This window comes from Schistocerca piceifrons, chromosome 8 (assembly GCF_021461385.2).
Source record: "Schistocerca piceifrons isolate TAMUIC-IGC-003096 chromosome 8, iqSchPice1.1, whole genome shotgun sequence".
In the NCBI taxonomy this organism is placed as follows: Eukaryota; Metazoa; Arthropoda; class Insecta; order Orthoptera; family Acrididae; genus Schistocerca; species Schistocerca piceifrons.
In genome coordinates this window covers 172,627,631-172,642,162 of record NC_060145.1, presented here as the reverse complement: position 1 = coordinate 172,642,162, position 14,532 = coordinate 172,627,631, and the positions used below count along the sequence as shown (strand labels likewise).

At 39.1% G+C, this 14,532-nt stretch overlaps 2 protein-coding genes across 2 annotated transcripts in view; one reads left to right on the top strand and one right to left on the bottom strand.

Moving 5' to 3' along the window:
* Nucleotides 1-5,912, top strand: part of LOC124711119 (nuclear speckle splicing regulatory protein 1) — a 63,238-nt gene extending 57,326 nt beyond the window's left edge. Inside the window, exon 6 of the mRNA XM_047241000.1 lies at nt 4,457-5,912. Within this exon, the coding sequence (XP_047096956.1) occupies nt 4,457-4,893 (437 nt within the window). The 3' untranslated portion in view covers nt 4,894-5,912. The remainder of the gene's footprint in view (nt 1-4,456) is intronic.
* Nucleotides 1-14,532, bottom strand: part of LOC124711118 (zinc finger protein with KRAB and SCAN domains 7-like) — a 171,270-nt gene that overhangs the window by 25,359 nt on the left and 131,379 nt on the right. The window lies entirely within an intron of this gene.

The window sequence follows — 14,532 nt, the reverse complement described above, 5'->3', positions numbered from 1 at the left end:
CCTATCCAGCAAAGATGATGATTTATATGGCTTGATAACATGTTTCAAACCACTTTTGCTTGTTAAGCATGTATCGTCTTCAATACCTTCGCTGCGCAGTGCCGATGGTACTGTTACCGACGACTGTGCGGCTAAAGCGGAGTTATTGAACGCAGTTTTCCGAAATTCCTTCTCCAGGGAAGACGAATGGAATATTCCAGAATTTGAAACACGAACAGCTGGTAGCATGAGTTTCTTAGAAGTAGATACCTTAGGGGTTGTGAAGCAACTCAAATCGCTTGATATGGGCAAGTCTTCAGGTCCAGATTGTGTACCGATTAGGTTCCTTTCAGATTACGCTGATACAATAGCTCCCTACTTAGCAATCATATACAACCGCTCACTCAGTGATAAATCTGTACCTACAGATTGGAAAATTGCGCAGGTCGCACCAGTGTTTAAGAAGGGTAGTAGGAGTAATCCATCGAACTACAGACCTATATCATTGACGTTGGTTTGCAGTAGGGTTTGGAGCATATACTGTATTCAAACATTATGAATCACCTCGAAGGGAACGATCTATTGATACGTAATCAGCATGGTTTCAGATAACATTGTTCTTGTGCAACGCAACTAGCTCTTTATTCGCACGAAGTAATGGCCGCTATCAACAGGGGATCTCAAGTTGATTCCGTATTTCTAGATTTCCGGAAAGCTTTTGACACCATTCCTCACAAGCGACTTCTAATCAAGCTGCGGGCCTATGGAGTATCGTCTCAGTTGTGCGACTGGATTCGTGATTTCCTGTCAGGAAGGTCGCAGTTTGTAGAAATAGACGGCAAATCATCGAGTAAAACTGAAGTGATATCAGGTGTTCCCCAGGGAAACCTCCTGGGACCTCTGCTGTTCCTGATCTATATAAATGACCTGGGTGACAATCTGAGCAGTTCTCTTAGGTTGTTCGCAGATGATGCTGTAATTTACCATCTAGTAAGGTCATCCGAAGATCAGTATCAGTTGCAAAGCGATTTAGAAAAGATTGCTGTATGGTGTGGCAGGTGGCAGTTGATGCTAAATAACGAAAAGTGTGAGGTGATCCACATGAGTTCCAAAAGAAATCCGTTGGAATTCGATTACTCGATAAATAGTACAATTCTCAAGGCTGTCAATTCAACTAAGTACCTGGGTGTTAGAATTACGAACAACTTCAGTTGCAAAGACCACATAGATAATATTGTGGGGAAGGCGAGCCAAAGGTTGCGTTTCATTGGCAGGACACTTGGAAGATGCAACAAGTCCACTAAAGAGACAGCTTACACTACACTCGTTCGTCCTGTGTTAGAATATTGCTGCACGGTGTGGGATCCTTACCAGATGGGATTGACAGAGGACATCGAGAGGGTGCAAAAAAGGGCAGCTCGTTTTGTATTATCACGTAATAGGGGAGAGAGTGTGGCAGATATGATACGCGAGTTGGGATGGAAGTCATTAAAGCAAAGACGTTTTTCGTCGCGGCGAGATCTATTTATGAAATTTCACTCACCAACTTTCTCTTCCGAATGCGAAAATATTTTGTTGAGCCCAACCTACCTAGGTAGGAATGATCATCAAAATAAAATAAGAGAAATCAGAGCTTGAGCAGAAAGGTTTAGTTGTTCGTTTTTCCCGCGCGCTGTTTGGGAGTGGAATGGTAGAGAGGTAGTATGATTGTGGTTCGATGAACCCTCTGCCAAGCACTTAAATGTGAATTGCAGAGTAATCATGTAGATGTAGATGTTCTCCTTATGAACATTGTCAGGTGTATATGGCACCACACATTCCACTGACACATCTTTCATAAATGCTAATATTTCACCTGCCACTTCTTTCTCACTCTGAGAGATTTCTTGAGTTCCTTTCTGATGAAATGCCAACTTTGGCAACTGTTGTTGATATAATGGAATGTTTGTTTTGTGCATCATTGGCATTGCTCTGCTTTGTATCAACACCACTAGCACTGTAGCACAGTTGTGAGTTATTCGTAGACTAAGCAGTTCAACTATACTCTGTAGCCTCATGCTGTGCTCACCATTGGATACCTACAGTCCTGCCTCCTGTTGCCATTAGTAGCCAATATTGTGGTTTCTTAGTAGGCAATATGTAGGCCTTCGAGTGCTGTGAACGACATTTGCCTTTTGCAACCTCACACTTGAGGTGTTCCTTGTTAGCTCTACAAATAAACTCAAGTTTTTGGGTGTTATTGTGGATGGACAGCTGTCATGGAAAGAGCATATAGATCATATTTGTAAGGAAGTCTGTACAAATACGTACTTACTGAAAAGAGCCTTCCTCGACCATGGTACCTCGAGGCAAATACATATCGGTTTGATAAATCCAAATCTACATTATGGTTTTGAGATGGAGCACCAGCAGCCTATACAGAGAGGCTTTTTTAGACTTCAGAAAAGGCAGTGAGAGTGGTAGCTAAAGTAAATGAGAGGGGGAGGGCAGGGGGGGAGGAGAGGGGGGGGGGGGGAGAGAGAGAAAGACTTGCAGAGAAATTGTCATGAAATATAAAACACTTCCCATCTACTCAACACACATCCTGCAGGCAACGATGTTTGTGAAAATAAGTCCGAAACATAATATAATGAACCGTAACGTACGTAATTACAGTACATGGGGAAGAGAAAACTTTCAGCTAATTACAAGTAATATAAAGGCTGCAGACCATTGTCAACACAAAATAGGAACAATTTTAAATGTAATCTTGAAAGAAACTGTAGTGTGTATTAATGAAAAATGCTGTTATTCAATAGGAGATTTTAGTTTGTAATGACTCCTTAGCATATGTAACTATTAAGTTTTTTAACAAAAAAGAATAATTTCTGATCTTTACTCTTTATCTCAGTGTGTGCATTTATCTTTAACTGGTTTGAGAAGTACAATTAGTACACTCTGAAAACTGGTATATGGACAGCAAAACAATCAATAAACAAATACAGTAGAGCATTGAAACTTCCTGGCAGATTAAAACTGTGTGCCGGACCAAGACTCAAACGCAGGACCTTTGCCTTTCGCAGGCAAGTGCTCTACCATCTGAGCTAACCAAGCACAACTCACACCCCATCCTCACAGCTTTACTTCCGCCAGTACCTCGTCTCCTACTTTCCAAACTTCACAGAAGCTCTCCTGCGAACCTTGCAGAACTAGCACTCCTGGAAGAACGGATATTGCAGAGACACGGCTTAGCCACAGCCTGGGGGATGTTTCCAGAATGAGATTTTCACTCTGCAGTGGAGTGTGTGCTGTATGAAACTTCCTGGCAGATTAAAACAGTTTTAAGGAGTGCAAGTTTTGCAGGAGAGCTTCTGTGGAGTTTGGAAAGTAGGAGACGAGGTATTGGCAGAAGTAAAGCTGTGAGGACGGGGCATGAGTTGGGCTCGGGTAGCTCAGATGGTAGAGCAATTGCCCGCAAAAGGCAAAGGTCCCAGGTTCGAGTCTCGGTCCGGCACACAGTTTTAACCTGCCTGGAAGTTTCATATAAGCGCACACTTCACTGCAGAGTGAAAATCTCACAGTAGAGCATTGATTATCTGAGCCATTTGAGGGCATGAGTGTTTGGAACACCAGTTTATTCTCATAATCGAACTGTACACTTGTATTTACCAATTTACCAACAAAAAGTACATATATTTATAACAAAAAAGAATCTCTTTTGTTATTACAAAAGCAAGTGCAATAGGAGTTGTGTAATATAGCCTATTTAATGAAATATATGTATACATTTGGCATGTCCAGTAGAAATGTATGGCCTGTCAAAGCAAGCCCAGTCACTCACAAGCAGCTAAGTCACATATTTTTTGCAAAAAGATATCTGATTCTGGTCACTTTCATTTTGAGATTCAAATCAACACAAGACAGTATCTAAACATGTAAATGCTTTTGGAGCAGCTGAAATATTTTCATTTCCTGGACCAATGAGATACTGGTGGCATCAGTGCATTCTGCACTGAATTTGCAAACTTATTTCAGTGCTGGACAGAATAGCCAATGGTAGAAACAAGAAAACTGCCTAAAACACTATGAAAACAGTAATACCAACTGTTGATTAAAGACATATCAAAGCATAATAGAGATACACAAAGACAGGTGTTCGATAACAAAGTTTCAGCAACTTAGTTAATTCTCTTTTGATATAAGCAGTGGAGTGTGAAAATTGTTGCAGATTGGTAGGACATCCTTAGGCTTAAACACCAGAGCCTTCAGGATGCCCATAAGGGCGGTACTCTGAGGAAACCATGTCCCCAAAACTCTGCTGCATAGAGCTGAGTGGGATTTCAAGTTGCACATCATGTGTTCACATATCAACAGTTCCAAAAATGTTGACCGGCATTATTTAAGTGGGAAATATGCAAAATCCTGTACTAATCAGATTACCTTTTAGAGAACGAAATTTTTCAACCACATTTTTACATAATTTCTATGTCTGTTACAGGCGACACAAAGCGCATGATGGTTCCTACTGAAAGACAATACAGAAAACGTCGTGCCTCTTCTTCTGATAGAGAAGATACTCACACCAGAAAGAGAACAGTACCAACCTCCAATGGTGATAAAAATACTCTTGAATCGGACAGTTCGAGTTCCCCTAGTGATAGCTCGAGTGATGACTCGAGTGATTCAGAAGAAATTTCAGAAAATGTCAGCAACAACAAAGACAAATGTGAAGCTGATAAAATGGAGGCTGTTGCAAAAGACTCAAAGGAATTGGACACAAGCAAACAAGGAGATAAGAAAGTCAGTGAAGAAACTGTAGAGACTACAGAGCCTGTTCCAAAGTGCAACATTTGGGAAAAACGTACAGTTGGACCCCTATTTGAAGCTGCATTGGAGCGATACTATGCTAGGAAAGCCGCAAGGCTTGCTGGGTGATAATCTTTTGTGTTTTAAAACATATGAAGCTACAGCTGTTGTAGATATTTCTATGCACAGATTCGAAATTTGTTTTGTTTACTATTTTTGTGCATGCTTGATAACTGTTAAGAGACAACATTGTAAATGACCGACTGGCTGGTGAATACAGGGAAAAAGTAGTTTTCCCATTACAAACAGCTACCGGTAACATGACAATTTCAGTTCCTTCTCATTTACTATTTTTTTCCCTACAGTAGTTTTTTTTTAATCTGTCGTCCCACCCCCAGAGTACTTAGCATGTTCTCTCATGCTACCTCTATCTTGGAATTCTAATTTTAACAAGTGCCTTCAGAAAATATGTCTGATCTTGACTTTTATGTTGACTATATAACTTTTCACATCTGACTTCATTTCTTTTTCCATAGACACTTACAGATCTTTTGTATAAACCTTGTAATTAATTCTGTATAAAAAATATACATTGTCTTTCTCTTCTGTTATTTTTTACTGTATTGTGATATATTTTATCGTTACCTCTTAATTTACACTGTTACACGCTTTTTACTGGACCTAAAATTTTCCTCATTCTTTTCTTTAATACTTCTAGTTTCTCTAATTCATTTCTAGGCATTCTGGTTGCACTACTGCATTGTAATATGTTACTTTTTGTATTTCTTAATATTCAGTGTCAGTTGTTGATATTTTTAGTTATACAACACTGTTTTCATGTTGTGTGTTCTTTCATCTGTCTGTGTATTGTTTCGTTATTTTGTCTCACTGCATTGTTGCAAGCAGTTGTGCCAAAAGAAATTCTGCCAAGTCAGTGGAAAGATTTAACTAAAGAATAGTACAAAATGTGATCTATATTGTATGTCTTGTAACATATCAAATTAATGAAGAAAATGTACAGAACTTAGATGTTAATGAAAATTGCTTGTTTTTTATTTTTGTTGCTGTACTACAATTGATAAACAAAGAAGAATCATTGTTTTGTTATGTTACAATCTAATGTAATTAAATACAAACTGTAACACAGATATCGAGTGTCAAAAGATAAAAACTGGGAATGAGGTGCAGAAAGTGGAAAGAGGTGAGGGAACAAATGAAGTCCAAATCAGCTATTTCACAAAGCAAGCGGAACTCAAGCTTTTGAATCAGTCAGTTATTTTTCCATCAATGACTACTGAGTAGATTGGCATAGATAAAGAGCTGTTCGAAGATGATACAGGTAGGCAAGAAAAAATGAAGCTACTCAGATTGTGTTTCAGTGGTTAAAGAATCCCGACTCCTCAGTGGAACACAGTTTCCAACAGCTAGTTGGGTTTATCCATCAAAAACAGTATTATGGTGGAGCTGTAATAGGTTATCAGCTTATCAACCACCTTAATTAATACTAGCGTCTTTGAAATTTGGGGAAGAACTCTCCTCACAGACACAGTAAAACTTTTATTGCAGTTCTTTAAACGCTGTGTTAAATTGTGTTTGACAAGCACACATCATCTCTACTTTATAGACTGTATCAACAGATTTTTTTGAAGGCTGTATTTAAGGGGCTAGTTATTACATTATGTAAAGATAATTACAACTGGAAAGTTCATTTGTGTGCATAGGTAAGTGGTAATTTTGTTTCAGACAGCACTGAATGCATGAATATATAGTTTTTGGTGTCCAAATGTGATGTACAGGGTGATTATAATTAAAGTTAAACTTTCAAATTGCTTTTGAAGTAACACCACTGGTCAGAATGACATCAAATTGCAACGGAATATTATCGGAGAGAGTGGAAAATGTGTGGTAGGAGAAAATTGATCAGTAGATGACACTGTATGTGTCAGAATACGTAAATGAAAACACGTCATGCGCATGACCCATTGACATTGGCATAAACACGCCAGGTATACGGCTTTTCCTTCTTTCACATCTGCGACGTTCGACATGACTGTCTCAATGCAGGATCCTTCTCTGCTTGTTAAGTTGTATTACAAGAATGATGACAGTGTGCACGTCACTCAGCAGACTTTCTGGACACTGAAGGGTTTGAAAAAGGCATTGGTCAGATGATTGCCATAGATCTGGAGAAAATTATTCAGATATTCAAAAAGATGGGTTCTTTTGATGTGCAACCTGGTAGAGGGAGGAATCGAATTGATTTGATGTCAGTGGAAGCAGTGGCCACAGCAATGCAGGAGATGTGTGGCTGTGTGCAAACATGTAGTGCACAGATAATTTCCCAAAAATTGGACATAACCCGTGAGCATGGTGCGTAAAATCCTACGAAACATCCTTCTTTGCTATCCATTCAAAATTACCCATATGCACGATTTGCTTCCTGTTGACCTGCCATCAAGAGAGACCTTTGCTTTAGATTTTCTTGCTCGCTTGGAAGTGGACAATGATTGGCCGTGAAAGATTTTGTGGACAGATGAAGCCCACTTCCACTGACAGGATGTCAGTACACAGAATCGTCGAATGTGGGCAATGGAAAATCCACACGCAAATCAACCAGTACCATTTCATCCTGAAAAGGTCAGTGTGTGGCGCGGGTTTATGGCATCGTTTATCATAGGGCCATGTTTTTTCGAAGAAACAGGTGCTTCCAGTCCTGTTACCTGTACCGTCACTGGTAAGTGCTATGAGTGTCTACTGCACAACCACGTCATTCCAGCTCTCCAACAGCATGGATGTGTGGATGGGATTATTTTTATGCAAGATGACGCACCTCTGCACATTTCAAATCCAGTTAAGCAGCTGCTGAAGTGAAATGCTATTGCAGAAATGCTAGCAATATCAGCCACCATTTCCCTACAGCCTGGTCATCCCAGTCACCTGATCTTAATCCGTGTGACTTCTGGCTGTGGGGCTATCTGGAAGATGATGTGTGCAGTGTCCCAATTGCAAACTTAGCTGCACTGAAGGCACGCATTGCATAACACATTCTGAATGTGACCCCGGAAACACTTCGATGAGTTGTGAAACATGCTGTTTCTTGATTTCAAGTTTTTGCAGAAAACGGTGGGCAGCATATTGAACATGTTTTGCACCAGTCACACGGAAATTAATAATCCGACTTGATTTTGATTGATGCTTTTCATGCGGTTTTTGGCCTCTTCAACGAAGATTAGGTAATGAAATTCATTTGTAATACGGTAACAGAAAACGTATAGGAGTAATTGTGGGAAGTGACACATGGTAGATAATGATATTACAATTAAAAACCAACATGATTGATGCTTTTTATGTGGTTTTTGGCCTCAGGAGAGTTAAAAACTGATGTGATTGGTGCTTTTTATGCGTTTTTTTGGCCTCATGACAATTAAAAACTGATGAGAGTGATGCTTTTTATGCGGTTTTTGGCCTCAGGACAATTACAAACTGATTTTTCCCATCTGATGTGATATGACCTTGCTGTGGTGGATGGGCTTATGTAACTAACAGTATAACACCTGTACACCTATGCACACTGAGTAGTACAGTTTAACATCAAACATACACCTTAGGCATTGTTGTATGATTCATTTGTCATTTGTAGTTGACCACTATTAAACTATCATGCTTACAGTGCCATCTGTTCCTACATTTTGTAACTATTTATTTTTCTTCTGCTATACATTTTCCCCCTTCTCCGATAATATTCTGTTGCAATTTGATGTCATTCTGACCAGTGGTGTTATTTCTACAGCAGTTTGAAAGTTTAATTATAATCACCCTGTATTTTCGACGACAAATGGCCATTTCAAAGGTAGATTATAGAGCAACTACAAATGACAATTTTTAGATCTGGCAGTCTGAATTGTTAAACAAGTGGTTGTCCTAACAGAGCAGTCATACAATAACTGTGAAACATCCACCCCCTTCAGTGAAGATTAGGTAATGAAATTCATTTAGAATACAGTACAGAAAATGTATGGGAGTAATTGTGGGAAGTGACACATGGTAGATAATGATCTTACAAAATACTTTGCTGTTAAATATATGCCTACAGGTGTTTGACAGTTTTTCTTATTCAAGTGATTGATAATTCAAACAAAAATGATAAGAAATAGTTGTTAACATCAAATGTAATATTGCAGGAAAAGAGAAATGTGCTTAACTCAGGGATAAGTTCTTATAAGTACTGGAACTGAAACTGTAACTAATAAGTCCAGGAATCAAATGCATATGATATGCACAAAATTAAAACCAGAAAACAATGAAGCAAAAATAATCTCGTATATTATTAAATATTAAACAAAATCTATGACACAAAATGAGATGGAGTTACATGAATTTGGCTGAGAGAACTATGATAACGAAAGCTTTGTGTACAAATTTCGGTGAACTGTTTGTAGCATTGATAGAAAGCACAGGGATTAAAAATAAACAGTTTTGATTAAAATTCACTGGGTCTTCTCAGGCAGGCACCACAGGAATAGGTTTTTTCAAAGTATCAAGCAAAGGATTATAAAGAATTATATATATATATATATATATATATATATATATATATATATATATATATATATATATAAAAAAAACAAAGATGAGGTGACTTACCGAACAAAAGCGCTGGCAGGTCGATAGACGCACAAACAAACACAAACATACACACAAAATTCAAGCTTTCGCAACAAACTGTCGCAACAAACTGTTGCCTCATCAGGAAAGAGGGAAGGAGAGGGGAAGACGAAAGGAAGTGGGTTTTAAGGGAGAGGGTAAGGAGTCATTCCAATCCCGGGAGCGGAAAGACTTACCTTAGGGGGAAAAAAGGACAGGTATACACTCGCACACACGCACATATCCATCCACACATACAGACACAAGCAGACATATGTAAAGGCAACTGGGACTCATCTGACCAAGTCACGGTTTTCCAGTCGTCTAGGGTCCGATCAATGTGGTCATGAGCCCAGGAGAGACGATGTTGTGCTGTAAGAAGTTGTGAGAGGTAATGCATGAAATTTGGTATTCTCAGCAGACTCTTGACACAGTGAATCTTGGAATACTGAATTCCCTAACAATTTCTGCAATGGAGTGTCCCATGCGTCTAGCTCCAACTACCATTCTGCATTCAAAGTCTGTTAATTCCCATCATGTGGCCATGTCATTTGGACTCAGGTGATTTATGTGAAAATGATAGCTGAGTACAAATGACAGTTCCGCCAATGCACTGCCCTTTTAATACCTTGTGCACATAGTACTACTGATATATATATACAGACACAAGCATGATATGTCTGCTTGTGTCTGTATGTGTGGATGGATATGTGCGTGTGTGCGAGTGTATACCTGTCCTTTTTTCCCCCTAAGGTAAGTCTTTCCGCTCCCGGGATTGGAATGACTCCTTACCCTCTCCCTTAAAACCCACTTCCTTTCGTCTTCCCCTCTCCTTCCCTCTTTCCTGATGAGGCAACAGTTTGTTGCGAAAGCTTGAATTTTGTGTGTATGTTTGTGTTTGTTTGTGTGTCTATCGACCTGCCAGCGCTTTTGTTCGGTAAGTCACCTCATCTTTGTTTTTATATATATATATAAAATTTTTGTGTTTATCAAAGGATTATAAAGAATTTTTTTAATTATAATTCTTGTGTTTATGAGGCTACCTAAGAGGGCATTTAACTTATTTGATAACTTCACAAGACCCATTTTGAGCTATCTTGGCAGTCAGTCAATGACTTTAGGGGAGTTATCAATAAAAGCTGCAACTGATTTGTGGCCCAGTTCGAAACTATTAAATGTGTCTCAGGTGTCATATGACCTGTCACTTCATTGGCAACTAGTTCCGTCTATTGTCTGGGTTTCAATTCCTGTTTTGGTATTAATAAAACAAATGACGGCATGTGGAAGTGAGAATTCTCAGTTTCTTGAGCTACCTCATTTTGTCCCAAAGGGGAATGGTAAGTTGTATGTTAAAGCAGTGTTGGTAAGTAGTGTTTCTTTCACAAACAAGAAAATTTTACAAATTATGCAGGGATTTTTCAGCTAAAAGTAATAAATAATTGTATAGATACATACAAACACATGAAATGGTTTAGTGATAGTGTCCTCAGTGAACAACAGCCACAAGAAATGGTGCCGTAAGTGTTGAACAGAAGAAAATATTATCTTCTGACAATCAGGAGATCCTGGTGGTTCAGTGCTGTGTTGCAGGGGTCATTGGTATTTCTTGGTGAACAGCATTTAAAGCCTTTTTGGGAATAATAGCAAGATGAAAACAGTACTGTCAGATAGGATAAAATTTACTACCATTACTGCTGCACTTAAAATGGTCTAGAGAAAATGTCAAAATTTTTAATATGGCTGACAGCAGCAATTGTATGTAGATTTTCAGTACACAGTCAACTGTTTGCATAAGTTTAATGTAAAAAACCTGGACAAGGTTTCAATACTACTATGGATATCTTCTTCAGAAGGAAAGTCACCTACTTTAAACATATTTTATATGTTTATTTAATAAATGTGTAAAACACTTAATATTTGACAACACTGAAAAGAAGTACTTGGAATAAAACTGGTACTTAACATGATGAGCTAAGAGCTAAAGTCAGACAGTAGAAAATATGGAATAAAGTTGTCCATGGAAACAATAAAAATTGTTACACAGGTACAGCTTCTTAAAGAGCACAATGCTATACATTTCTTAATGGTATGAATGCAGTTGGTTATATATGAAAATGTAGGCAGAGGAAAAATACATCACCAGAAAAACACCTACCAGTACTTAACATACAAGCGACTTCCAACTCAGTGCAGTGGTTAACTAGTATTACTGTAAACCTGCCAAGAATGATGTATTATCAAAGGGTATGGAGAAATCTCTACATATATGGACTTAACGGCCAGCAGTAGTGCAAATCTTGCTCATGGATTTGCATTATGACTTGTCTGAATACTGATTTGTTGCAGTTCTCCATGTTGTCGCAGACAAGTCTCGTAGCCTCTACGTAACTACTGCAACCTACATCAATATGAACCTGCATTCTATAGTCGATCTTTGCCCCTCTCCCCAACAAGCTTCCCTCCATCACCAAATTGAGTGTTCCTTGGTGCCTCAGGATGGTCTTATGAATTGAAACCTCCTTTTAGCAAGTTGTACCCTGAATATCTTTCCTCTCCAACTCAGTTCAGCACCTCTTCATTGATTGTCCTGTATACTCATTTTTTTAACAGCATTCTTCTGTAACACTAGATTTTAAAAGCGTCTATAGTCTTCTTGTCCATATCATTTATCATCCATGTTTCACTTCCTTAAAATGTTAACCTGTAAATACTTTAAGAAAAGTGCTCTGCATTTTATATCCTCTCTACTTGTGTCATCTTCTGTTGGTCTGCTCCTCAAATAGCAAACCTTGTTTACTACTTTTAGTGTAAATTTCCTAAGCTAATTTCGTCAGCATCACCTTATTCACCTACATTCCATTACCCTTATTTTATTTTTGTTCATGCTCATCATGTAGTATCTTTTTAGACCCACTAGGCATTATATTCATCTGTTCTTAAGTGTCCTTTGCTACCTCAGAGAGGATTACATTGTCATTAGCAAACATCTAGGTTAAAAAGGAAGAGCAGGTCACTCAGACTCCAGGATGAGACAGACTTACCTGTACTGAGGTTGAGATTGTTCTACCCTCATCCTCATGACAGATGGAACTTCCTCAACCTGGGGTTTGAATGACCTGCCCTACCCTCTTTTTAACCTTCCCCTTCTGGCCAGCAATTGTTTCATGATTTATTACGTAATGCAGTCTCTGTTTATGTGAGAGAGTACCCATTTGTAATACATCCACATCTACATTGATACTCCACGATCTGCACTGTGGCGTGTGGTGGAAGGTACTCCATACCACTACTAGTCATCTCCTTTCCAGTTCCACTTGCAAATAGAAGAAGGGAAAAATGACTGTCTATATGCCTCCATATGAGCCCTGATTTCTTTTATCTTCGTGGTCTTTATGCACAATGTACATTAATGGCAGCAGAATGATTCTGCAGTCAGCTTCAAATGATGGTTCTCTAAAATTTCCCAGTAGTTTCCCTACAAAAGAATGTTGCTTTCCTTCCAGGGATTCCCATTTGAGTTCCTAAATCATCTTCATAACACTTGTGTGTTGTTTAAACCTATAAATCTAGCAGCCTGCTAATTGCTTAAATGTTTTTCTTTAACCCGACCTGATACGGACACCAAACACTCAAACAGCACTCAAGACTAGGTCACACTAGTGTGCTACGTGTGGTCTCCTGTACAGGTAGAATTCTCCCAATAAACCAAAGCCGATCATTCACCTTTCCTACCACAATCCTCACATGCTTGTTCTATTGCATATCATTTTGCAGTGTTACACTCAGATATTTAAACGACATGACTGTGTGAAGCAGGACACTACTAATCCTGTATCCGAACATTGCGGGTTTGTATTTCCCACTCAGCTGCATTAACTTACATTTTTCTACATTTAGAGCTAACTGCTATTCATCACACCAACTAGAAATTTTGTCTAAGTCATCTTGTACCCTCCTACAATCACTCAACTTCAACACCCTACTGTTAGCGGTGCAGATTTAATAAGAGTGAAAAGCTAAGTGCACTTTAAGTAACGAGGTGGGATGGGGGACGGTAAAAAGTAGACAAGTCAGAAAATGAAAGATGTAGAAAACTGAAGTGAAGTGAAGAAAGTAGTAGTTACTGTGAATAAATGCTGAAATGGAAGGAATCAACATAAATTAAGGCCAGGTGGGTGGTAAGAACTAAGGACATGTTGCAGTGCTAGTTCCCACCTGCGGAGTTGTGAGAAACTGGTGTCTGGGGGAAGAACCCAGATGGCGCATGTGGCGGAACAGGCACTGAGGTCTTGACTGTCTTGTTGTATAGTGTGTTCTGCAACAGGATATTGTGTGTTGCCTGTATACACCGTCTGCCTATGACCATTCATCCTGAGTGATAACTAAGCAGTAGTCACGCCAATGTAAAAGGCTGAACAGTGTTTACATAAAAGCTGGTAAACAATATATGCCATTTCACAGGTGGCTCTCCCTTTGTTAGTATACGTTTTGCCAGTTACAGGGCTGGAATAGGTGGTGGTAGGAGGGTGCATAGGACAAGTCTTGCACCAGGGATGATCACAGCGGTAGGAGCCATAGGGCAGGGAGATGGATGCAGGAGCATAGGGTCTGACAAGGAAATTGTGGAGATTGGTAGGGCGACAAAAAGTTATTCTAGGTGGTGGCCAAAATCTCAGACAGAATGGATCTCATTTCAGGGTATGATTTTAGGAAGTCATGGGGCCTTGTCAAAGTAGCTGATTGATATATTCAAGACCAAGATAACACTGGGTGCTGGGTGAAAAGTGGTGTGCTCCAAAGTTGTCTTCTTTTCTCTCTCTCTCTCTCTCTCTTCTTCTTCTTCTTCTTCTTCTTCTCTTTTTTTTTTTTTTTTTTTTAAAAAAGGCATTGGCACTGCCCGGATTGGATGTGATGGACTGGGAAATCTGCTTTTGAAGTAGGCTGTTGGAATAACTGCATCCAGTGAAGGGTGAAGTGAGACTGGTGGTGTATTGCTGTAAAGAGTCTGCATCCAAACAAATATGTTGCTTCGAATGCCAAGGCTGTATGGCAGGGAACATTTGACATGAAAAGGATGGCAACTGTCTAAAAGTAAGTACTGTCGGTTGTTGGTGGGTTTGATGT